The sequence below is a fragment of the Carassius auratus genome, chromosome 32 (assembly GCF_003368295.1).
Source record: "Carassius auratus strain Wakin chromosome 32, ASM336829v1, whole genome shotgun sequence".
In the NCBI taxonomy this organism is placed as follows: domain Eukaryota; kingdom Metazoa; phylum Chordata; class Actinopteri; order Cypriniformes; family Cyprinidae; genus Carassius; species Carassius auratus.
This window is the reverse complement of record NC_039274.1, coordinates 24,115,651-24,142,296: the sequence shown is the minus strand read 5'-3', so window position 1 is coordinate 24,142,296 and position 26,646 is coordinate 24,115,651. Positions and strand designations below refer to the sequence as shown.

At 40.3% G+C, this 26,646-nt stretch overlaps 1 protein-coding gene across 1 annotated transcript; it reads left to right on the top strand.

Moving 5' to 3' along the window:
• On the top strand, positions 1–26,628 carry LOC113051899 (putative neural-cadherin 2). Its single transcript, XM_026216065.1, has 7 exons — positions 1–204; positions 617–783; positions 6,666–6,930; positions 8,370–8,550; positions 8,691–8,935; positions 22,823–22,977; positions 24,007–26,628. The coding sequence occupies exons 1-7, from the start codon at positions 78–80 to the stop codon at positions 24,544–24,546; spliced, it is 1,680 nt and encodes a 559-aa protein (XP_026071850.1). The 5' UTR covers positions 1–77; the 3' UTR covers positions 24,547–26,628.
• The last annotated feature ends 18 nt before the right edge of the window (positions 26,629–26,646 follow it).

Here is a 26,646-nt window from a genome sequence, read left to right as displayed (position 1 = left end):
TTGACTCTCTCTCTTGGTCTCAGTTTTATGACCTCAGTTCACCAGCTGATTCCTCTGGTAGTGCTCCAGGATGTCGAATGACGGACAATAGTTGTGTGAACATGGGCTTTCCTTCCTGTGGGACCCGGGGCCGCTGCCATGGAGAGTGGGGTTCCTTCAGCTGTCAGTGCACACCTGGGTACAGCGGGCATCAGTGTGAAAAGGGTAATTACACAGCAGTTGTTCCAAAGTTTTCGAACTGTGTCTATTTCCACAGGTGGAATGTGAGAGAGACTGAGCCTCCGTAGATAAAGCAGATAAGTCATTGCTAAAGAGAATGACTGAATGGATGTGAAAACTCTCTCTCTCTCTGTGTGTGTGTGTGTGTGTGAAAGCTTTTCAGTGGGGCAGTGAATATCTTTGAATTGCTCTGTGTAGGAGGGATAGTGTGAGCACCCAGGCAGCATTTCACGCATGCCGAATCTTGGCACAAATCATATTCAGAAGTGTTATGAATTTGTAGAGCTTCTTTATGTAATGCAACTGGAACATCCTGTGATATTCTCACACTGCTTTTCACTGTTTATGCCTGCTTTTTAAGGACTGCATCTGAAGAACACATTTGTGTGTTTTACAGAGGTCCCTGAGTATTCTTTTGATGGAAGGAGTCACATACACTTTCAGCTGGCCTTCACTCTCCCAGCCAGACACACACAGGTTCAGGTCCTGGTCCGGACACGCAAACACAGTAGCTGTATCCTCAGCCTGCTGTCCAAAGAACAGAATGAATATCTCAAACTGGAGGTTAGTGCTCTTGAAAGCATCTTTTTTTTCTCTCTCTCATGCTTTTCATTTCCCTTGAATAAAGCAAATTCATTATCAAGGTTTTCTTTCTGGTAAAGATTTATTATTATCATGTTCTTTTTGAAAATAATTTTCTTTTCCGAAGCCTCACATATTAAACAACAACAACAACAAAAAAGTTTTAAAAAAGTACAAAAACTTTACCAAACCTGTGAACAGTAATAGAAGAGTGCATATAAATTAACAATACATTTTTGTCACATTTCAAGTATAGATTTACATTCATTTATTATGAAATAAATTTAAATTAACTTTGAACAATATTATACTTATAAATTAACATTAACTTAGATATTATATTAGGCATATTGAGCACCTTGCCAACACACTGCCAAGTGATTTTTTATTATTATTTTTTTTAATGTTTTTAATGTCTCTTCTGTTTCCCTACAAATTTGTGCCAATGAAATGTCCTTACAACGAATGAGCAACGTGGACCGCCAGCATATAAAGATTATTTGTTCTTGATGTGCTCTGTAATAGCAGCCCATCTGCCAGACCCTGCGTACGTTGTTGCAACAGCGGTGCAATGTGAGAATTTGAATGGAGCAATGAGTTTGTGTTTAATCATAGAGGCATTAGTATGCGTCTCCCGATTCGGCTGATACACTTGCAGAATGCATGCCATCTACCCTCACACTCCAAGGCTGTCTCATTTTTTCAAAACCTGCTTTAAGATGATGCAGTTGGATTGCTGATTGCTGCTTTGTTTCTCTCCCACTCCCTCTCTCTCCTCTCCTTTTTTTTCTGTCTCTCTTTCTCTCCCATGTAAATCGTGTCTGATTTATCTGTGGCATGAATTAGACGTGTCTGTGAGACAGGTTAGAAGACATTCTATATCCCCTAAAGTGGCAGGCTACAGATTTTATTACCTACTATATTATGATTCTTCCGGGGCTGCACAGGGGTGCAGGAACTGATGCTGCCTTTGTGCCATGTGCAAAAGATTAAAACCTAATCTCATGCTGTGCTTCTCTCAATTACCTTAGCAATAATGCTAATTGATGTGATGTGCCAATACCCATTTAGCATTGCCTGTTGTATCTGATTATGACGCATCATCTCACAGAGACACTTCTAGCAAGGTGTTCTTGTCATCAGCAGATGAGGAGGAAATAATAGTTTGATCATCTAATTTCTTCTCAAGAGACTTAGCCACAACTTCATAGTGGCAGCAGAATATCAATACAGTGTGTGTTTCTCTTTAAATTCTAGGTATTCTGACTAGTTTACTGTGAGATGGATTGAGGTGTTTTCATCTCATAATTTTAGCCATTAGACCCAGATATTTAGGAGTAGCTCAAATGGATGCTGCTTTTATAATATCCAGAATAGATTTAAAGTTGGTCAGTTGTGGTATACAAAGCCAAATGTTAAATCATTAGTGCTTACTTGTGCCAGTATTCTGTAGTATGGTATATCACAATAATTGGCATGCACAATATTGTTATTGTGGGGCCTTCAAAATACTGTGAATAATTATTTATTACAAATTATTCCGATTTTTAAATGCAATTAAATAATACTTTTCCCATCAACTGGTTAATAAGCACAAAACTGCTGTATGCTGCATCAATGAGGCATGAGCACTCTGATGTAAACAAACCCAACAAGTTGAGAAGTGCATGGTAGAACGAGTAAATGCACATGCACTCTTTGACAGCAGATGGCACTGATGAAACAGCAAAAATGCAGCCATTACCCCATAATGTAGCTGCGCTATGTTCTAAAACATTTAATATCATGTCATCTGGCCCAGTGAAGTGCCTTTTCCTTATCCTGAAATCGTTCAAAGCAGACAATGAATTTCTTTTGGTCTTAGATATTACCCTACTCCAGATTTGGGGTGAAGCGCACAATGCACTAGAGCTGAAGAACCGACGGGACCCGACGGGTTCGGGCTTCATTTATATCATCTTACACGGGGCTCGGGCCGAGCTCAGGCTTGCGCTTTGGTTTGCGAGGTAAACGAGCGGTCGTGGTGTGTTTCGATTAGTGTGAGAAAGATGGGAAAATGCATGGCGAGTAGGTGAAACGGAGGCTTGCCTCTGGCGTTTACGTTTTGGTTGCACCTGCAACTACATCAAAGTCTGAGGTGTGGAAAAGTTTTGACCATGTTTAAAATGAGAATAATGAGTGAATAATGACGCACCATCAGTGAGTGCAGGAACGCGCTGAAGCCATCTACAGTGGATTTAGACATTTTCCTCCACAAAAACATGTAGGCCTAGCCTAATCTCTGTGAGTAAAGGTTTTTTAAATGATAACTAAATATATGCATAATGTAGAAAGAGTAAATAGGCTAATGTTGGCATCGTTCTTTTATTACATGTCAGCTGCTAGTGGCGAAGCAAATCTGGTGAAGCCTTTATCTTAATTTCGTTATTGCCAAATATCCATCTTAAATTAACATGTATCTTAATTTAATTTGTTAAAAAAGACTTGTTTTTATTGGTGCGTTGGTCTATTTATAGGCTTAATGAGCCTGTGTCTATTTAGAGTGCTGAGATGTTAAGATGTTATTAGGACTTATTTCATTTCTTTATTGCAACTTCCAAGTGGTCTAGTATACGTTAGTTATGAATAAATTGTTAAAACATGTATAAATGACTCATTCTTGACAAAAGGCACAAGAGCTGTGTGCGTGCGCACATTTGAATAATGTTGGGCTGTAAACGGGTTCAGGCTTTTAAAAAGCTGTCAATCAAAATGTACTGTCGGGCTCGGGTCCTGTCGGGCCTAACTTTTATGGCCCGATTACAGCTCTACAATGTACTAGCTCAATTCCAGTAACTCTCCATGGTATCTTTAAGCAGCCCAGATATAAATCTGATCGGGTCTTTTCCATCCTCACTGCGTTTCTGGAATATTAAAAATATCCAGGTTAGCCCTTCTGGGTCTATTTTCAAGATCGTCAGTTTGGTCAAGAAGAGATTAGTTGCAATCGTCACTTCCACGTTGAACACTCTTTTGAAGTTTTTGCCAACCAATGCTTACTGAAAGAATTTGACTGCCTCAAGTAACATGTGAAGGGAGCCTTTTATTAGCTTGACTGAATCTTGAATTAAACGTGTCCTGTCCTCTTTTAAACTGGCCCACTGTTTTGCCAGTTCGGAGACTAGCTGACTCATCAACAGATTGTCCATTGTCTTTTTCAGGTGTATCCTTATCCTAGCAGTATCAAAATACAATAAATCCATTGGATCAATATGAAAGTTATTTTTCATATTGAAACTGATGAAAACACACAACATAGTAAGTTGATCTATATGAGAGTCTCTGAACTCAATACTAATCTTATATACAGGCACTGTACTAAGAATACATTCATCAGTCATCGCTTTCAAAATGAATTCAGCAGGTCATCATGTTAATGCTATAAATTAATTACAGCAATAAAATAAAATTTCATCATGAACAAGAAAATTAACAACAATAGCACATTAGACCACAGAAATTCCAAAATGACATTTTGTTTATATTCAACTTCCAAAAGTTACATTAATTTAGTTGACTAGTGCAATGTGCTGTATAAACAAAAACATAAATATGATTAATCTAATTAACACGCTATTGCATAGCTTGTCGGTGATCTACGGCTCTGTGTATTAAAGCCACTCCTTTGAATATACTTGATGAAGATTTACCGGTACTATTAATCACAGAATCGGCTTTTCTGGCGAGATAGGCATGGCAATCACATGCAATTTATTGTGCAGCCCTTGTTTGTTGATCACAAAATAAAGAGTAGATGAGGAAAACTAGTATGCCGGGTGTATTCAAGTGCCTCCATTGCTGTCTAGAGTGCGTGAAATGGTGGGGTGTGATTAGTTGTTATAATTTACTGTGTGTGGAATGGTGCGCTGTGATTGGTTAAAAGGATATATTGCATTCTGCAAAAAAGAGTGACTGGCGTTTGTCGCAGTTTGGAAAAAAATGGTCAGTCTCTGCCATCATTCACAATAGTACCATGATGCATGCATCTTGTAAACAAGGCACAGCGGATGCATGTTCTATATCAGAATGCTGGCTTCTGCATCAGCAGCATGACACGCATGTATGGTGCTACTCTAGTACTCTCAACAAAAAGTATTCTCGTACCTTCATAAACTTAAGGTTGAACCACTGATGTCACATGGACTATTTTAACAGTGTCCTTACTACGTTTCAAAACCTTGAACATTGCTGTCTATGGAGGGTCAGAAAGCTCTCAGATTTTATCAAACATATTTTTCATTTGTGTTCTGAAGATGAACAAAGGCCCTACAGGTTTGCAACAAAATGAATTAATAACAGAATTTTTGGGTGAGGTAGGAAGGGAACCCAGGCATACACTGCACTATGTTCTTAATATCCAGTGTTCCATAACTAAATGCCTTTTAATTCTTAAAAATGCAACTGGGCAGATGTATTCACTTGCTGCTCCAGTGGATGACATTGGTTTCTGTATCATTGGGTGGGGACAAGCAGCATGCCGACTCCTTTCACACCAACAAGCGATGAGAATGAGCATCTATACTGTAATTTATGATGTAAATCTTACAGCAGTAGTTCTCAATTCCAATCCTGGAGTAACACTGCTCTGTGCATTAGGATTTTTCCCTTATTAAACTCACCTGATTCAGATCATCAACTTGAACTAAGTTCATGAAATAAGACAGCAATACTAAATGTGCAGAGCAGCGGTACCCCAGGACTGCAATCACGGTTTTAGGGTATTAAAAAACAACAAAAGACTCAAAGATTTTCCGTGGAGAGATTAAAGTAAATGTTCTTGTTAATTAGTACGCCTTCAGGTTTAAATACCTACCCAGCGTAGCAAAGCCTTGAAATAGTCAAACAGTCAATACAGAGTAGGCTATGGAAGAGGAAGAATTTCCAAAGGTTCACAGAGGTCAACTGTTTATTTGTGTGAACTGTTGTTGATGAAATGTGAGAGAGTCTCACTGCCTTTTGCATCATTGATTAGTCTTTCTTTTTACATTGCTACAAAGCCAGGATCCAGCTTGGAGGCTGGCAAATTATGCTCTCAGGGACACATGCAGAAAGACTCTGAAATTAAAATTAAGGATGGGGCTTTCTTCAGGAAATCGGCTAGCTGCACTTTGTCTCACAAACAAATACAAACCTCATTGTCAAACATGGCATTTTCATCTTTTTTTTTTTTTTTCACTGGATATGAAGCTATGGCTAATAACCATGTGCATGTAACGTAAAACATCAGTTGAATTATTGTTCTTAGACTTACAAATAATGCAAAAAACATTATAGTGGAGGGCTCCTTAGATATTGGATGACTTAAAGCATAAAACTGCAGAGTTTTATACTGTACTTTGATATTAGACACTATTTATCTAACAAATCCTCATAAATAATAAAGCTTGCCATAGAAAATTTATAAGAAACAATCAGTTTAAGAAGCGCTTACAAAGGGAAAGAGAGAGTAAAAGAAAGTCTCACAGCTGACCACTATAGAGTTGGAGGAACAAAACAATAATATAGTGGTAAACCTCACTGAAACCATATTGAATTCTCTGCTCTTAGTATCTCCAATTAAAGGCCCGATATGTTTAATTCTGTCAGTGCCCAGTTGTTTTAATTGTTTGTTTTTTTTCTATCAGATCCTGTCCCAGTCTGATATCTTAAGTACCCAGTGGGTCTTGAACCTCTCTTACTTACTCTCTACCACCATTTCCATAATTTCACAGCTGTTCTTTGTCTGTGCCACTATATATTCTCCAGATTCTTTAGAAAATTTACAAAACTGTAAATTAATTTATTCTGACCGCATTATCTCTCTCTTTTTTGTCCCATTTTCTCAGATCTATCAGGGTCTGTTAAGTGTCTTCTACAACCTCGGTGATGGGGACTTCAACTTGACATTGCCCTCTTATCGTTTAGACAACGGAGAATGGCATGACATTGACTTAGATCGTCATGACAATGAGATGACTCTGCGTCTGGACGGCGGGGGAGGACGGCGCGAGGTAACGGGATCGCCGGGTCGCAGTCGGGAGATAGTTATTGATCCTGCTGTGGTGATGCTGGGCAACTCATTCCCCTCAGGACACAACAAGAGCTTCCAAGGTAAGGTGCAGTTGTGCTCCTGAAGCTCTGTTGGTAGAGCATGATGCCAACAAGCTAATGACATAGATACCAGTCTCTGAGGATCGTATGCCTAATACATGTAACTACAGTGCATACTGTAATGCAAAAGAGAAATGATAAATAATACACAATAAAAACATTAGTGATGTATCACAAATAATCGTTTTTTTTTTCTTGTTTTCTTTAAAATAATACAACAGATGCAAAATTACCTCCTGTTATAGCTTGTAAAGGACAAACAAGCTCAGGTGTCTCATTAAATGAACAAGAAACTGCTTTTTGAGACCGTTTTTCACCTGCTTTTTCAAGTGTTGTTTTTTTATTATTATTATTATTTTTATAAAGTGAATGGTTATAACGATGTAGCCTTTTTACATTACTGCTAATGATAAATGAAAGGCATCATAATAGGCTTCATTGGTGTCAAAAATGATTAAGAATTGCTATTCTAGTTCTAAGTGCATTTTCTTATTTATGTTTTACCTTGTTAACCTGTGTCTACATAAAAAAAAAAAAAAAAAATGAAATTAATTGGCTAATAAGCACCATGGTGTGAAACAGATAACGCTTTATAAATGTTGTTTTTTTTTTTTTTTTTTTTTTTTAAAGCAGCACCAAGTACAGCTCCCTGATAAGGAATTCCCATTGCTTCGCATCTCAAGTGTTGAATAGCAGTATGTGTGGTCTGTCCAGAGACGATCGCCATAGATGAATTGGTTACAATAAATGAAATGGAGTCAGTATGTCAAAGTGTGCATGGAGAGCTGTGGACAACTCCAATAAACACTGTAGCATGACATGTTGAACTAACAAAAATGCTCTGTCCCATGGCCTGAAAAATCCAATCACTGCATTTAATCAGAGCACTGTGAAGTAGACCAATCCAATTTAACTTCAGTCATAGAAAGAACTTAGCCAGCATATGTGTACATCAAGCAGACAAATCTGTACAGCTTTATCAGCTAATTCATACCGCAGTTCCTCTATCTGTCATGATTACACACTATTGTATTGGCAATGATGAAAAATTAATAGGAACAATTAATTCATAATAGCCTCAAATGCACCTTCAATGTAGAGGGGAAGTATAGCTATCATAAAAAACAGACAGCGGGAGTGAACGGAGACAATGACGTGACATGAAAGAGAAGAGGAGGTGGAATAGTCCTCTGTGCACAGACATGCTGGTTAGCCTCAGGCACACACTTTGTGTGTTTATTAAATGGACTCAAAGCAATTTTCTTAAAAGCTCAGAATATGAGTAGATCATGTTGAGCTCAGTTTATCCGTGCATGTGAAGAAGCAAGTGCAATGTAGGTAAAAGAGTAGGACTCATACTTTACTTATATGTATACATATATTTATACTGACACATGAAACCTCACTTGGCTTTTGTTTTGTTTTTCTCATTGGCACAGGCTGTATGCGGGACTTGAGACTCAATGGGCGGTTTATTCCTCTGGACGGTCAGGCTAGAGAGGGAGTGTCAGTGGTCAGTTCTCAAGGTGTCTCTCTGGGTTGTTCCTCTGACTCCTGCCGTAAAAACCAGTGTAGCCCCCCATTTACCTGTGTGGACCTGTGGAGAATCCATGAATGCAGGTACAAAAATACACACGGTTGTGGTCAAAAGTTTGCATACATCTTGCAGAATCTTTATTATTTTGTCTAAATAATAGGGATCATACAAAATGGAAGTTTTTTTTTTAATGCTTCTCTCCTTTTGTCTCCTCCAATTGCAGGTGTCCCCCAGGTCACATGGTCAAGGCAAACTCCACCGGCAAATTTTGCGTGTACACGCTCTGTGCCAGCCGCCCGTGTCATAAGGGTACTTGTGTGGCACAGTCTCCCTCTAAATTCACCTGCCATTGTCCAGAGGGCTACCGTGGGCCGCACTGCGAGGTGACACTGGCCATCTACAGAGACGACGTGGGTCTCAGTTTCAGCTCCCTCTTTGCCATATGCATCTGCTTTATGGCCCTACTAGGTATCTATCTTCAGCTCTTAAAAGGAAATTCCTGATTGAAATGAACCCTTTGTTTTTGCTTGTCTTGTGCAACAATCACCTACATTTTTTTCTTACATAGCTTATTTCTAATATTAGTAACTTATAATATTAATTATTATCATAATACAGGTGCTTCATTGATAAATTTGAGTGTTGGATTTAAAATGACATATTCAGCATCACTCCTGATGAATTTAAGAGTTGAAGTAAACAATTTAGCTGCAAAAGGACAGTTAATTACTTTTTTTTTATGATAATGTCTCTCTCAGTCAACACACAGATTGTTGGTTTGCTGTAAAATATTAGTTTCAATAAGAGGCTTCAATTAATGAATCAGCCCAATGTGTCTTTCTATCGCATAAATATTAATTCCGCTCTTCCTCCGCTGCAGAACCTCATGTATTTTTAAAACTTATTTTGATGGTTGGCACTTCAGTATTCTTCCAATGTGAATATTGATGTATTTATTCACATTTTTCCCATGTAGCTGCTGTAGTAGAGTTTGGTATATGTAAATATTTCTTACATATGCAAAGGTTTCTATCAATCATGTTCCCATGTGTTGCATTTTATTAGCATTTTCTGACAGCGGTAAAGAACACAGTCTACATAATCAATGATCATGACTGCTGAAACTCGTATTAACTCCCTTCATTCTGACGTCCTCATCTGCCTGCATGACTGCCCTCAGTGAGGCCAAAGGGAACCAAACAATCTTTTAACTCCTCTCACAGTTTCATTCCATTATAGATTTGGCATGACCTTATTCATTCTTAGCTCCAGTTGCTTTTTAAAGTGTTAATTACTTGATTTGTAGGCACACATAGTGCTGTTTACCCAAGCCGGGCTGGAAATTGAGATCAATGCACTGGGGTTTTTGGTAGAATTTCAATGGTCCCAACAGTCGTCAACTGAATTTAAGTAGCCCGTAAGGTTTTTATCCCCTCACCCCCCACCCCCAGCCCCCTCCTCAGTGCTCTGCCAAATGAAAGGCTTCGGCACAGTGATTTTATTCTTCCTGTAATGCAGTTGATAGGTTTAGCACACCATGCTAACATTACGCCTCCACCAAACCAGTCAGGTCTCACTCTTCCCCACTGAAAAACAGCCCCTGCTGACTAGCACATCAGTACAGAAACAGCAAAGAGGGAAAAGGTTCATCTGTTAAACTCCAAGAGAAGATAATAGGGAAATGTGGTGCTCTGAACAGGAGGAGAAGGATTTGGATTGTTCTTGTGGTTGCTACTTTTGAGGGTTTTATTTCATTATTGTGTTGTCTAAGGGAATGTTTACACAACAACAATGTAAAGAATGTTGTTCTCGAACAGATGAATGGTCAAAACGATCCCTAGTTCACATGGATCTATGAAAACTACTTAAAATGCCATGCTGTGCATGCCAGGCCAGTAGTTGATGATGATTTTCTTTAAGAAACACTACAAAACCATGTAATATGCACAAGCTTGACGTCACGTCTTACTTATTTTGTTTACACTGAGACAATAATGGACTCCAAGAGAAGATAACAGCTTTCAAAAGTTTGCATTTTCAGACCCCCAAAACAACATCGTCATGTAAACAAACTGAAAAAAAAAAAAAAAAAAAATTGTAGTTTTGTAATGTAATTGGGCCTTAAAAAGTCTTTCACCCCAGTATATGTCTACTTTAAACTTAGAGTAAATTTTACAGGTCACAATGTCACCTTTTACACCAAAAATGTAAATAAAAACATAACACAAAATAATAAAGAAAAACAATAAAAATGTATTTATTAATGAATGTATTATTATAACACACACACACACACACACATATGTGTGTGTGTGTGTGTGTGTGTGTTATAATAATATTTATATATTATTATAACATATTTCAGTGCAACATGTTGTCCAAAAACCTCAATTGTCCTCTGTTGTACCTGGATTGTCAAGTATCATTCTACAGCAAAGCTGATATGCAGATTTGACATTCACACAGTGTAGATGCTCACCTGTGGGAATAACCACCCATCATAACTTCAAAAGATGGACTTGAATGATTATGGTTAACAGTCTCTTTCTGTGACTCTCGTGGGATCCTTTTTTAATGTCTGTCTGAAAAGTTTATTTCAGTTTAGAGACTCGGTAAAGTGTCTGTACCCCATATTAATTTTATATTTGTATTATATAGTTATATTTATGCATTTAGCAGACACTTTAATCCAAAGCGACTTACAGTGCATTCAGACTATACATATTACCAGTATTTGTTTTCTCTGAGGTGGAACCCACAACATTTTGCGCTGCTAACGGAATGCTCTACCACTGATCCACAGGAAAAAAAATTCCATACATTTTGGTGACATCTGCTCAGATATTAAAAAAAAAAAGGAAGAAAAACACATAAGACTTTGTACACCTACATTTAGACCTTCTGTATTTTTCTAATTCTACTAGACCAAGTCTTTCAAATTGTGTCGTTACTTTCAACATCTTTGTTTTCCAAAACGTTAATCATTGCCATCTATCATTAAATGACACAATGTGTTCTAAAACTGGGAGTTCAAAAGCAGTTTAAGGTGTGAATAGTAATAATGTTTTCAATAGCATGTGATTTCTTTGAAATGGTGCATTATGTCAGTTTTGAATTAATTATTTTTGAGAAAATGGGTACAGACAGTATGCTGAAGTACTACATGCAAGTCACACATACAGATCTGACATGTTAAAGCAAGTACTTCATGCAAGACCTATTTAGTGAAGCTTCTGAAAGCTTATAAATAGATTATAAATACACAATTGCAGTATTTTTTAAGTAAATGAGAATGCTCATTATTTTTAACCACAGTTTAAAGAAAAGGAATAATATGAGCCATTTGTTTAATTAGTCATTTTAATGTAAGAAATGTGTGATGTCTTAAAATACTGAGTGCAATTTATTAACCTGAATTGGTATAAACTAACATTTATTTTCCTTTTTTTATTATTATTTTTTATTACATTCCAGTATTCAAGTTTAGCTAAAAACAAATTGATTTGTCTTTTGAGTTGATGTGCTGTGCAGAGATTTGTGGTGTTCTGACTTCTAAATTAAACAAATTACAGTTTATGAAGATGAAATGTTTAAAATGCAGCTGAGCAACATTTTTTGTTTTTACAAACCTTTAGAGAATGAAAAAAATATTTGTTCCCTGTTGATACTGCACTTGTACGGCATCTGCTAAGATTCTACGGCCGTTTCTGTTGGGCTCCCCTGCACGGCAAGTGCATTTCATGCTTAGGGCGCTGCCCACGCTGATGCTTCACTCAGTAAGACGGAATGTCCTCATTGCGAGGATATGAGTCTCGCCTCTCTGATTCATGGATAGCTCTCTTTTCTTTTCTTTTCTTTTCAGCTATTTCTTTCTCGCCCCTCATGCCCTCCTGTTTTCTTCCTCCCAGAAGCCTTTGAGGAAAAAGCAGTGGGGCAGAGGGCACTCAGTGACCCCACTCTTTCCACATAGAGGGGCTTTCCCCATCCTCTTCTCTCACCTCAACCAGGACCCCTCTGCGGGTGCAAGTGATCTGGTCCCGTTCGGTGGGAGCACATGTGACTACATGAATGACAGCGTGTCTCTGGCAGCTTCAGATGCGGAGGAGCTGTCGGGCTCATCTTTCGAACCCACTCACCTGCCGTCTGCAGAGCCCAGTACAGCCAGCATGGGCATGGATGCCGAACTATTTCATGTCCTGTCTAAATCTGTGCAAGATTGAAGAATGTGCAAGAGTGAAGAAAAGTGGTAAGACAGACTGTGTCCCCTGGACGAGTCAGTGGCTATGCATCTCTGCCTGCCCACAGCCATCGGCTGGAAAGCAAAGGCCCTCCACCCATCCAAGCCATGTAGGATGACTTCAGCACTCGCTGGACAAGCCTATTAGGGGAAGTCGTGGTCTAACGGTTAGTGACTCGGACTCGTAATCGAAACGTTGTGAGGTTGAGTCTCGGGCAGGCAGGAATTGTAGGTGGGGAGAGTGCATGTACAGTGCGCTCTCCAACTTCAGTACCACGACTTAGGTGCCCTTGAGCAAGGCATCGAACCCCCAACTGCTCCCTGGGCGCCGCAGCATAAATGGCTGCCCACTGCTTCGGGTGTGTGTTCACAGTGTGTGTGTTCACAGTGTGTGTGTTCACAGTGTGTGTGTGTGTTAAATTCAGAGCATGAATTCTGAGTATGGGTCACCATACTTGGCTGAATGTCACGTCACTTTCACATTGCTTTTTTGTCAGCTGGACAAGCGGCCTCTGCACTTCACTCCATGGCAGTCCTACAGGTCCTTCAGGCCAAACTTCTCCAGAGCATGGGTGATTCTGGCCTGGAACCCACAGCTTTCAAGGAGCTGTGTAATGTGATAAACCTGGCTTTACATGCCACTAAGATGACGGCTCAGGCGATCGGCAGATCAATGGCCAGCCTTGTGTTGCTAATGCGCCACCTATGTTAGACCCTCACGAAGATCAAGGATGCAGATAAGGTCCCCTTCCTCAACCAAAGACCGGGGTCTCCCCTTCTGGCCTGTTTGGACCTGCAGTTGAAGGTTTATCTGAGTGCTTCACCGCTGCACAGAAGTCATCCCAGGCAATCCCGACTCAGCAGCCCAAATTATCGGCTGCACCTCCTCCCTCTAAGCCTGATCCCCGGCATTATTCCCACTCAGCCAGATGCTATCCATTCCCGAACACCAGAGACCCTGGCCCAAGGTAGTGCTGGACCTGGCGCCACAGACTTCAACCTGATCTGCGGAAGAGGAAGAGGAGGGTGCAGAGTCTCGCCATCACTGGACCACCCCTTAAGTAGCCTGTGTTGTGACTCCAAGCACACCATTCATTTCCAGGAGCAGACGGCAATGTGTTGGGTAAATGGGTTAGTACCATTGTGAACTCTGGGCCCGTTCAGCGCCCAGACAACCAACCCCTGTAATGGTGAGAAAAATAAAACACAAACATTGTCAAACAAGGGGGACAATTTTCCCTTCCCTTATCATGAGCATTGGGCACTGTCCCCGCAAGGCGTACTGTCACTCAAACCAACCTAATCCCTTGCCACCCAATCCCTTGCCCAGTCCCTCTGAAAGATGCCTACTTTCACATCAAGATAGCCCCTCACCACAGGCGATTCTTGAGATTCGCCTTTGAGGGATATGCTTTTTTTGTGGCATATCAATACACGTTCCTTCCTTTTTGGACTGTTCCTAACTTCTTGAACTTTTTCGAAGTACGTGAATGAGGCTCTTTCCCTGCTGAGACAGATGGGAATCAGATTCTGAATTACCTTGACGACTGGCTCATCCTGGCTAGTATCTCACAGTACCTTCCTCCTTAGCCACTTAGAATGTCTGGGACCAAGGGTAAATTTTGCCAAGGGACGGTGTCCCCCAGTCAATGGATATTGTTCCTGGGAATAGGTCTCGACTCAGCCTGAAAGAGGGGGGTAGTCGTGCCAGAACGTGAACTTGCCATTCATCAGCTTGCAGCATCATTCAAAGTTGGAGTCTGTTGGAGATTACTAATAGGCCTGATATAAAAGCAATCATTATAATACTTTCTGTATTCATGAATTCCTTTGTTTAACCGTTCTGATTATTAGACAGACTTCAACTTGTGGAAAATGGGCATCCGATGACCCCTTTAAGGCTTCTTCTTCTTCTTTTTTCATTGGGATGGTTGGCTTCTCAATATTTTTAGCTGAGTTTTTCTGTTTTTTCTGTCATTTTGAGGACTGCTGGTCCATAATGTAGACAAATCGGTCAAGTCAGGTCAGATCAGTGTAAACATGCTGGATTTTTATTTGATCTTCTGTTGAGGCTTCAGGGCATTTAAGGCCAAGCAGTAGTGAGCTGCAAAACTGTGTGCTCTATCTCTGTGAGTATGTTTGAACTAAGCCACTCTGTGAGCCCAGCCCCAGCGTGCCCATAATGAGAGTGGACAAGCACTAGCTAATTATGAGACCCAAGCCACCTGGCTGGCCACAAGTAGGCTAATACACTTCTGCGGTTGGCGGAGGTGCTGCCACAGTTCCGACAACAGCACAAAAAGCTTCTACTCCGTCATTTTTAGTCATATGAATAAGACACCCACAATAACAAACTCATTTTGTAAAATGAAAACAAACAGGGTCTCCGTGAACTACGTTCTGGAACACATCACAAAAATTTACTGAAACTGCAAATACTTGCCTCACAGACATAAGAAACATGTCAATGGAAAGCTTGAAATGTTTACTTCTAAATGACATAAACAGAAAATGCTTGTTTTTGATTTAAATTATGTAATAGATATGAAACCAACACAAAGTCCAGTCTTTTCTGTCACAGCCACACGCATCACAGCATATTCATACAATAATCCAAGGAATAAGGCAGAGGAGCAAACCACCTCAGAAGAAGAATGCGATGTGACGGCTTGATTCGGTGGAGAATATAATTTCAGATGAGAAAATCATTCATTCTTACTTAGTTACTTAAACTTGTACTCATATCACCACTTGGGCTTTACCAAACCATAGCCAAGTTGGAAAACTGAATCTATGCAGGACTTTAAATGATCTAGAATAGCAATTCTAAAGGCATTAATATGATCTCGCTTCAGTTCATAATTCCAAAGCATAGCCAGTTATTGGGCCTTAAGACATTTTTGTCTTAAGTCAACCTCTCAGGAAAATGTTATGGGGTTTCAAATCAAAATATGACTGACCACACAAAATGTCAGAATGTCTGTCTTGACAAGTATACAAGTAAACTTAGTCTGTAACATCTTAAGTAATCGTAAACAGTTAAGAAAATATTGGATATAATGGAACAATTCTTATGTTACTAATGTTAATAAAAAAAATAACAAACAAAAATTGCAGAGAATAACTCACTCAGTTATTCACTAAGTAACTTATGTAGCTTTATTAGGTATTTGTGTATATTTACCTAATATAGTAACAGTTTTTTTTTTTTTTTTAAAGCACTTTTAAGTATATTTAGGTAATTTCTATCTTTGCATCTAATGGTCTCTCTGAGGGCTAAGCCCTCCTTAGGATGAAATCCTAGAACTGCCCCTGGTGTAGTTTAGAAGATGGGGACAAGAGGGTCGTTTCAAGGCCACACACACATTCAAATACAAACATTAAAGCATAATCAAATATTTTGCCCAAAATGTGAAAGATCCAGCTTATTTTTTTTATTTTTATTTTTTTTGTTATTTAAAAAAAAAAAAAAAAAAAAAAAAAAAAAAAAAAACGAAAATCAAACCATTTCTCATTACTCTTTAGTAGAGAAAATCAAATGTCCAGAAGGTAGACGGACCTCATCACCAGGCATGGTTTTGTAAACGGTTTCATATTTGGATCTCAATCTGGATATACCAATGTGTCTGAGGTGTTATCAGATGAAAACCTTTAAAAAAATAGATGGGATATTGTTTATTAAAGGTGCCATATGCAAAAATTGAGCTAAAAATATCCAAAAAATTACCTACATGCATCAAAAGAATGAAAAGAAATAAGGGCGATGATGTCATTAAAAAAATGTCAAGTTATAGTGCTGCAGAGATATCAACCTTAATTAGCACTAGCATTACTAGCCCCGGCCCGACAGGTGTCGTAATACCAGTTTCGGCCATGGGCGGCGGTATGTGGGCAACATAACCACCAGCCAACCTACAATACACTAATAACTCGCACGGCTTGTGGGCGTACCTGAACCTGATGTCAATCATGTGGAAAGTACAGCCCAGTACTTCATTTCAGTTCAGGGAAGAGAGCGGAAGGATGGAACATATGGAAATAATGACCAAGGATGGAGATATTTGTTTAATTTTCTGAGGAGAACTGGACTGGAAAGACAAGTTTAAATAAAAGTGAGTAAGCTAGAGTGAGACAACAGATGGCAGTACTGCAACACTTTGGATGCCAACTGCCATAAAAATCCATTGAAGAAGAAGAAGAAGCGGAAGGATGGCTCAAGCCCTTGGCAAGAGACCACCACCCACTACAGGGAAACAACCGCACTCGGAATCACAAATCAAATCCGATAAGAAAAGGAGCCGAACCAGAGTAAAGATCGGCACTGATTTCAATCGCTGGAGACAACTGATGGACCTGAAAGAAATGAGGTTCGACTCCGAACTTGCAACATTTCTTTTGGATTGGTAAGTTAGATGCTGTTAGTATTTCGCTAGAAGTTTGTTTTAAATGTTTGTGTATTTTTTTTCGGGAAGTTATAACATAGAAGGCTGTTCGATAAACGTGCTAAAAAGTCCTAACTCATGTTAGCGATGGCTAGTGTAGCTGCGTTTGATAATTAGCTAGCTATAAGTTACCCATTTTTTTATATCATAACTAACCTGCTCTGTCTAGTCTGTTGGTCTCCGTGTCCTCTTTGCTTCGTGGTTTTGTGAGAAAATTGATGAGAGGCATGAAAGCGTGTGAAAAGAGTCAATTGCGTGTGTCTCACGGTGAATGCTTAAGAGTTGGCAGCTCTGGTTACGTTGGTTGGCGCTAGCTTGGTCAACATCAGCTGTCTGATGTTTTCCAATTATGTTGACAGAATTATGTCTGTCAAATTAATTCATTTCAAATAATGTGTATATACAACTCAAAATGTAATATGAACAAAACGAATAGGAACATATTCACTGGTAAAGGTGAAGGGGAGTAGCTTGAAGATGTCATGTTTCAAAATCACTTGACATCACCCAACGTTACTCTGGAGGCAAAACTTCCTCTTAACTGTGCGTTCACACCGCCGGCGTCGAGAGCGTCAAAGCGGCCGGAAGTCATTCATTTTCAATGTAAGCCGGCATCGAGCAGCAGCGAGGAGCGGCGCGGCGGCGACTTGGCCATTGAGAGCGTTGAGGAGAGTTGAAATTAAGGCAACTTTATGGTAATGAGCTATGACGCGGTTGGGCAGCAACCAATCGGAACGTAGAAGTCCACCGATTGATTCCAGAGAACGCAGCTCCAACCATTAGTTCCCATGCACAATGGAGGACAGGTTGATTATTGCTGTTTTGCGTTTGCAATAATCTATGATGTGTCCCTGTATAAAAAATTTATAAAAAGTGATACGTGGACCAAGGTGTCTGAGATTGTTCATTTTAAGTAAAGGACCTTAATATTTCATCCGCAACTATATTTAATGAGGTTAACTTATAAAGTTACTCTCCTTGTGGTTAGTCTGCACGACATCAACAAGCTTGTTTGCTTTGCGGCCGCTTTAAATACAAAATAAGCATGCGATCTACGTCAGAGCATCTGAGCGCTCACAAATCTTTCTGCAGCAGCGGTGTGAATGCACAGTTAGGCTTCGGCTATGGCTGTAGGGTTGTTGTGAAGGTAGGGGCGGAGCATAGAGACTATGCTTATTACTCTAGAGTAGACCAATTCACTTTATTGAGGCATACTGCCCCCATCTGGTATGGAATGTGGAGTATGACTTGATTTTTTTTGCCAGACATGACAGATGGCACCTTTAAATGAGGAAACCAGATAGTAAGACTGTCACTTTAAAATACTAAGCATTATACATTGACTGATTTTCTTCCACTGATAAAAAAAAGAGCATGACCGAAAATTAACAACCACTTTGTCAAAAGTGTCGGATAATCTTTGTGATCCCATGTTTTAAACTTTATTTAGTTGGTGTAATGTTGTTGTTAGAGTATAAATAATATCTGTAAAATTCTAAAGCTCAAAGTTCAATGCCAAGTGAGATATTTTATTTAACAGAATTCGCCCTACAACGAACGACCCATTTGGACTACATCCCTCTAGTTCCTGCAGTAATGACGTCACTAAAACAGTTTTTTGCCCACATGAATACACAAAAAGGGGGGCGTGGTCTTGTTGCGCTTTGACGAGAAAAGGAAGAGCTGCGTTTGTGCTGTTATTTTCATCTCAGAGTCCAATCACCTTTGTTTGGCCTTCCCAGGGACACTGTACTTAGAGATCAATGGTTACAATTTATGTTTAACTCTGTTCCCGAAAATTATAATCTACATGTAAAACTATGTGCAGCACATTGTGCTGAGGACAGCTTGCTGAGGACAGCTTTCTCAATCTGAATCAGTTTAATGCCGTATTCGCACAAAGATTATTCCTGAAAGATGGAGCAGTTCCCTCTTTGTCTGGAGAAGGCGTTGTTAATGGACCACAACCGGTAAGTGTATTTTAATATTTAAGTAGGTGCGTTTAACAGTTTCTGTAACTTATAACACAAAGGGGCAACGCTGTTTGGCTTTATTAACAAGATGTTAGGGCTGTGCAAAAAAATCGAATGCGATTTTCATGCACATCTCGTCAGTAAAAACGCTCCTGTGATAAGAGGTACATCTCCAGCACATGCTCCTGCCCACTTGCTTCTCAAAACTCCAAAACTAGCCCAATCGCGTTTCTAGGAGGGCCGCGTGGGTTAAGCTGCTGTCGAATCACAACACAGGAATCGCTGGCACAATCACAACTCATTACGTATTTCTGAAGGAGGGACTTTATAGAACAAGAAAGTCATCAGCCCGTTTTTATGACAGTGAAAACAGCGGTATACAGTAGGGGTGTAACGATACGCGTATTCGTATTGAACCGTTCGGTACGACGCTTTCGGTTCGGTACGCGGTACGCATTATGTATACCGAACGGTTCGTTGGAGTAATTAATTATATTTGAAAAAAAAAAAAAAAGAGAGAGATAGAAATATAATGATATGCGTTCAACAAGGTAGCCCAATAACCCAAACAACGTAACAGGCAACGCCCCTGACACTCCCGAAGAAGAAAAAAACACCCTCTTATATGTTTATGTTAGGCTACTCAGCAGGCGCTCGCTCACTCAGTACGCGCTGAAGGCTCGTTGCAAAATAGCCAATGCGTTTAACAGACTAGAAATTAGAAGATCCTCCAATAACCAACAGGTCTGGTGTTTGGGTGCACTTTGGATTCCCTTTAAGCTATAATGGTGATGGCAAGAGAGCGCTCGGGCAGAAGCGCTCGGGCTCGCTCATGAGGCGTCTGTCTTTGCTAAGCAACAATGACGTGCTCTCTCCATGAGACGCGGAAATTTCAGCGAAGGATAAATGGATTTCCTGCTCTAAAAATCGCTTGCAGTAGCTCTGCTACTAAATTTATTTCAAAATTGCAATTCATATACAACTATGATCAGCTGATCCTTCATCTTGGCTGAGCTCTCAACGTTGTTACGGGAAAGGATGAAGCTGATTGGTTGGTTCTTGTCACATGACCCGCGGTGCGCTTGCGGCATTCTGAAAAGTTGAGATGTTTTTACATTTTGCTGTATCTAAAACGTATCGAACCGAACCGAACCGAACCGAACCGTGACATCAGTGTATCGTATCGAACCGAACCGTGAATTTTGTGAACCGTTACACCCCTAGTATACAGATAAGTGGATTGTGTGAAAAATATTGTATTTTTTTACACGCGCAACATGAATACATATTATGTTGCACACTGTAAGCACAATCAAAGCTTCAAAAAAGCGCGTAAAATGGGACCTTTAAACTCGGGCAATACTCTTCGTGAATGCATCTTGGAGGACATTTACACATGGTATTTTCATGAGTGGATAGTTATCTGATTAGTTAATTAATAACCACCAAATTGTGGTAAAGATAGTAAGTAAAAAATAAAAGGTTAAAGGACACCATTCAAATGAGAACAGAGATGGACAAAGCAGAATTCTGTCTAAGGCCATGTGTAACTCATTTTTATTGCCCACTAATTTATCTTTTCTTCTCTACCTCCTGCCTTTATTGCTTTCTCATCCTTTGTGTTTTTCTGTATGGAAGATGAAATGCAGAGCTTCTTTCAGAAAGTGTCAATGCTATTAAACTAATAATCACGTATATTAAATAGATGAACAATGTGTTTCATTTATTCTTTGCCTAGGCATTGATTTATGGTGTTTTCCTTGAGAAAACACAATAAATGTAATGACCATGAGAAATCGTCATTAATCGGTTCTGTTCCAGTTATTATCAGAAACCTTGATTGATATTTAAACAGCTCTGTTCACTCTGTTGCTCTATGTGAAGTGCTTGAAGAGAAAAACATTTCTCCATTGGTTACAGGTGGGTTTGAGGTTTTGTTTCACATTGAGGGATGGGTTTATTACATAGTAGAAACAGAAGAGAGTCTTCTGAATGTCTTTCAGTTTTGCAGTGTTTTTTGACTCCACTGTGGAGATTAAGATGCTGGGCTGGTCTTGAGTGTCCTGGGAGGGGTCCGAGGGGTCAGATTGTTCATGGTCATGTGTTCGATGAAGCAGGCAGTGAGGAGATAGAAGGCTTGTCTGGAATCACATGAAAAAGCTTCTCACTCAATATTAACCACACAAGATGCATTCAAATATCACTGAAAAGTCACTGCTGGAGAGACAAAAATAGAGTGCGAGAGAGCACAGCGTCATCTTTAAGGCATATTAATGAAGATGACCATTTTTAGACCGAAATGGCAATTAAATGAGTCACATTTGGCAATGAATAAGGGATACAATTATATACATTTCAGCATTTTTTCCTCATACAGTGCCTGGACAGTATGACAGTTTAATAATGGTCTAACAAGACTCTTAAACTTTTAAGATTGAAACACATTTCAGTGTATTTTTTGTAACTTATTTCACATTAAAAAAAAAAAGACCTTTACCTTTAGTTTTTAACCTTTAAAACCTTTAACCTATATATATAAATATAATTAGCCTACAAAACATTTTTTATGCATTGCAATCCTTTAATTTTTAATATTTGGCATGTTTGCTGCTGTGTGTCCATGTGTTTAATAAGCAGCGTGTACACTCTTTAAATAACAAAGACAAAACATTGCACCACACTTTAGACCAGGTTTGAGTTGATCTATGGTGCAGTCTATCTTCAGCTCCTTAAAATAGCAATGTGCCAGCATTGTGCCTGAACACACCTATTTTTTTAGAACAGCTCTTCCATGGATGCAAAAATGAGCGCAAATGCATTTACTAATTAAATGACGTGGCGCTGGATGGGAAAATGCGAATGGCGTCAGATTGAAACTAGCAAACACACTTGTGCTGCGCCTTCCGTCGCATTGCTCCAGGTGTATTATAGGGCCCAGAGAGTGTGATTTTTCAGTCTGTTAAGAGGTATTGGTGTGGAATTGTGCTGCAAAGCTTTCCATCAAGTGCACAAATCCTTTAGATTAATCCAAAAGCAGTTATCAAGCTCTGACACGGCCATTATGAAACCTTCTCACAGACACATTGCTTTCCTCTGCCTCTTTATGGTCCCTTCACCGTGTGTTAGGTTCTCACGTCTTTGCGACAGGGTCAAAGACTCATATAATCCCTGTTAAGGTAATGGAGTGGAAGCAATAGAAGGAAGGAAAAGAGAAAAGCACAAAAGATCTGAAGATTGAAAGAGAGCGTGAGGGAGATGAAACACACAAAAGGTGAGCACATGATAGAAGGTAAATGGAGAAGATATCTGAATCAAGGAGAGAGAGAGAGAATAGATTGTTAGCAGATTTGACGTGTACTGGGCATTCGATAGCAAGATAATATACTCTAAAGGTCAGAGTGGTGCCGGATTGATCCAGCAAGCTGTACTTGACACAAGCCTCTGTGCTCACTGAAATAAAGTGTCTGTGGCAAATCAAAGCCATCTCTACAAAGTCACCAAGCAGACATCAAGTCACCTTAGTGCCAGAGAAGCACGACCTGGGACGAGGGATGCTCCAGGTGATGTGCTTTCACAGCCCAGCTTGCCTAAAAGTAGTTCACCCTGATCTAGGAACAGGGTCATTGTTGCAAATTGTAATAGGTTAAAGGGATCCTTGATCAGATCTTGAGGTAATTCTCAACCTCTTTCTCTGACTTCGCAGTGCTGCTGTTGGGGATTTTCCTCTACACACGCTGGCGGAGCTATAAGGGGCTGAAGGAGGGGGTGTATCACGTGTCTGCACACCATGACGGATGGGAAGACATCCGAGAAAATGTGCTCAACTATGACGAGGAGGGCGGAGGGGAGGAGGATCAGGTGAGTGCATGACTTCTGTTTCAAAATTGATTTCAGTTCACAGGTCAGATAATCTGAAGCCTGCTTCCAACACAGGAGGACAACTGAGTGCTCAAAGTTACTATGACAACTTGCACAGGTTGTCATGACGCCCCATCCCAGCAGGGCACCCATGTCAGTTTGTCTCTATGAAAACTCCAACATTTAGAAATGAGCTCGGATCCTGATGAAAAGTGCTGAGAGGAAGCGTGACATCTTGTTTTGTTCGAAATTTGCCTTTTTATTTCCAGAAACCCACCAAACAAGAGGTTCGAGGTGTTTGATGTAACTGCCTGCTCCTCTGAAGTATTTGGGTGTAGATATGTTGCAGGATCTTATATGCTCATATCTGCATTGTGTAAAATCCTGTTACATGATTATAAGATGCATAGTGGTGCTCTGATCCTCTCCATCTGATGAGGCCTCACATGTCTCCCTCATCATGTAATCAATTACGCCCACACCTGTGTCACCCACACCTCCCTCTCTGTCTCTCCTCCTCCTCCTCCTCCTCCTCTTCATCTGTTTTCCCCTTAAGGGAAATTATATGTTTTTCTTCCTCCACCGAGAGCTGCACTGCTACATAACAAAAGGAATCATTCTCGGTGGAATGGGATTAATGACGATGCTCAATGGGAGAAGGGGACCGGTGTCTTGTTTTGTTGACTAAGTGTGAAATGTCGGGCTGTGCTCATCACTGCGTCTGTCAGGATTCTTCCTCTCAGGTGCAGGAAGACGCACACAAAGGTGTTCATCTGAATGCAGTGTTAGCAGCTCGAATCCGGATTAATGCCATTAACAGTTTTGGGGATAATAAATTACGATGAAGAAGTACAGACAAGCAGTTTATTTTGTCAGTGAGCTTATTAGTTGTAGCAGTTTTTTGTGACAGACGTTGTTGTTGATATTATACCAGTTCCTAAATGTAATGACACATTATGTAACTCTAATGATCTTGTTATGGTTCAGCGCTTTATGCATCTAATTTCCTCTTCTCTCGCTCTCCTTCAGAATGCCTATGACATGGCAGAGCTCCAGAAGTCCCTGCAGCCCAGCCCGGCCCAGTCGGTGCAGTACAGCCGATCGCTAGCCATTCACCACCACCCTCCCTCCCAGCAGAAACAGCAACACTTTTGCCAACCTGAACCCCTCTCCAGAGTGGGTACGGCCACCACCACCACCTCCTCAGGAACCGCCACCATTCGTAGGGATGTACCCCCCTGCCGCTCTCCGGCTCAAGGCCAGACTGCAAATCCCAGCCGAGCGGCCCAGCTGGCCCGCAAGAGCTTGTCGTTCTCCAGCCAGGACCTGGCACGCTACCTGTGTGAAATTATCCGTGATGCCGACCAGCACCCGGAGACGGCACCCTTCGACTCCCTCCAGGTCTTCTCCACGGAGGGGGGCGGCTCGCTAGCCGGGTCACTGAGTTCCTTCAGCTCCGTTGGGCTGGAAGAGGGAACGGCGGCAGGTCACGAGTGTTTGAAAGAGTGGGGGCCGCGCTTTGAGAAGCTGAAAGCCCTCTATGAGCGGGCCGAGGGCAGCGACCTCTAAAGTACTGCCAGTAAGTTCCTGCAGTGCAAGGAGAGGAGGGAGACCACTAAAGACTCGTCTGCAAACCTGAGGGATTTTTATAATGCCTACAATTCCTACACATTGGCTTTATCTGGCGAGTGACATTTGGGACTCTCAATGAGCAGCAAATGGGAAGTGTTAATCCAGGAAACGGCAAGCTGTGGTCATGACAAACGGGCATCTTTATCATGGTGACTTGCGGATGACAATGATTTTAGTGGAACCATTTGTTGTCTTTGTGACCGACAATAGTGGAGGGCTTAGAACGTGTTTTATATGTTGGTATGGTCTATATGTTCTTAAATAAAAGTAATACAGGAAAAAATAAACTGCCATGCTCAGATGCGACTAGAAGGGGGTTTGTCCTTCTCTTTTTACGGGCCACTTTCTGAAATCAGTTCGCTGCATGTACTGTCAGGGTGGCCACTTGTGTTCATCAATCATAACTTCATACTTGGATACTGTTGATTTTTTTTCTATTTGCTCAGCCCTCCACTTAGATTCTATTCACTCAAGGATGAAAGAGGATGTCTGCGGGGAAAAAAAGACCAATAAAAACTGAAGATGTGTGAAAAACGCTGAGGAAAATGAAACTGAAAGCAGCCTTATTGTTTGGCATTTTAGGAGACATTCCTTGGGAATACAAATTATGTCCTCTCTTTCTCTCCAAAAAGGAGTGAAGGAACAGCGGGAATACAAATGTGGCTGGCATGAAACGGAAAATTTCTGTAGCTGAAAACTATCGAAAACTCTCTTGACTCTCACGCTCTGCTAAGCGATAGCAATCAGAGTCTGCCAAACTAAAGGATAGCCATTAAGACAAATGAAAAATGTGTGTTGTTCCATGTGATCAACTCAAACGTGATATCGAGCTTCACTGAAGGAGCTTTCAGCACTGGAATGAGCTTACAGTCCAGTTTGCCTCCTCCCGACAATATTGTATTATTAACCAAACCAGCTTACCCGTCAGCATCATCATTTCCTGTTCTACTATAAATAAGTTCTTGTACTCCATCACATTATTCGGCACTGCAGTGAACCAAATGGACCTCAGCACCAGGTGCATTCAGGAAGCGCTTTCAGACCCTGAGCACCTCCCGTGTAACATGTTTAATGGGCTTGTGAACGCATGTGGTGAGGCTGCATTGGGAGAAGGAAAAGCAAGGCAAGCTTTGGAATAACTAAAAGTCTCCCCCCGTGAGGCCTCAAAGGCCAACCTTGTATTTTATGCATTTTAAGGCAATGTTTTTTGCCCTTCTTTCATCATTTCGGTTATTTATTCATATTTTTTTCTGGAGAATGTTGTATGTGGAGCATGACAGGCTGGCTGAGGAGAGTGCAGCGAGTAGGAGTGCGTTAAAAGACATCAGAGTGCTAATCCTAATGTGAACTGATCGCTCACTGTCATGCTGTGAACCAAAGGATCAGGGGAGATGGGAAACTCGATGGAGAAATCATCACTCTTATTACAGATCTTAAAAAGTGCCAATATTTCCGAAGGCAGCAACAAGAGTATATATATATAAAAAAAGGTTTTCAAGCTGAAGCTATGAAATATAGCTGGGAGTGCAATGCTTGTTATTTCACAGAGTTAAAAAGATGACAACAGGATTGGCACTTGGAGTCATCCTTGTAAGGGGATTGGGAAGGATCCATTGTGAGGTGAGAGTATTCATGAATGAAGCATGATGGGCTCTGTCTTTGAATCACAGAAATCCTTATCTAAAGAACCAATTCCTCTTTGACTTTAAACCAAGGCCACCTGTTTATTTGTGTGGTGAATATATACAGTACTCTATTTTGTGAAAATGTTTTTACCTCATTTGTGCATATCAAAACAGAAGTAATTGCTTTTTTAAAATATATAAAGGGATCTAATTCTGTTTAAAGCCTTTTTTTCATGTATCTTTCTTTAAGTTGGTAAAAGTATCTTGACATTTTGTATTTGCATCCTTTGAATTTATTTATTTTTTTCTAAATAAATGGAGTTCTTCTGTTACGGCTTGATTATATATTAAATACTGCTAAATTCAAATGAAACAGCAGGGTTTTAAGTCTCTTGATGAATAAGTGGCCTAT

Bases quoted from the DNA above. Each gene is read 5' to 3' on its own strand.
- LOC113051899 (XM_026216065.1), top strand. From the start codon at position 78: ATGACGGACAATAGTTGTGTGAACATGGGCTTTCCTTCCTGTGGGACC. The intron at 205-616 runs GTAATTACACAG...TGTGTTTTACAG, and splicing joins CGGGCATCAGTGTGAAAAGG to AGGTCCCTGAGTATTCTTTT. The intron at 8,551-8,690 runs GTACAAAAATAC...CTCCAATTGCAG, and splicing joins TGGAGAATCCATGAATGCAG to GTGTCCCCCAGGTCACATGG.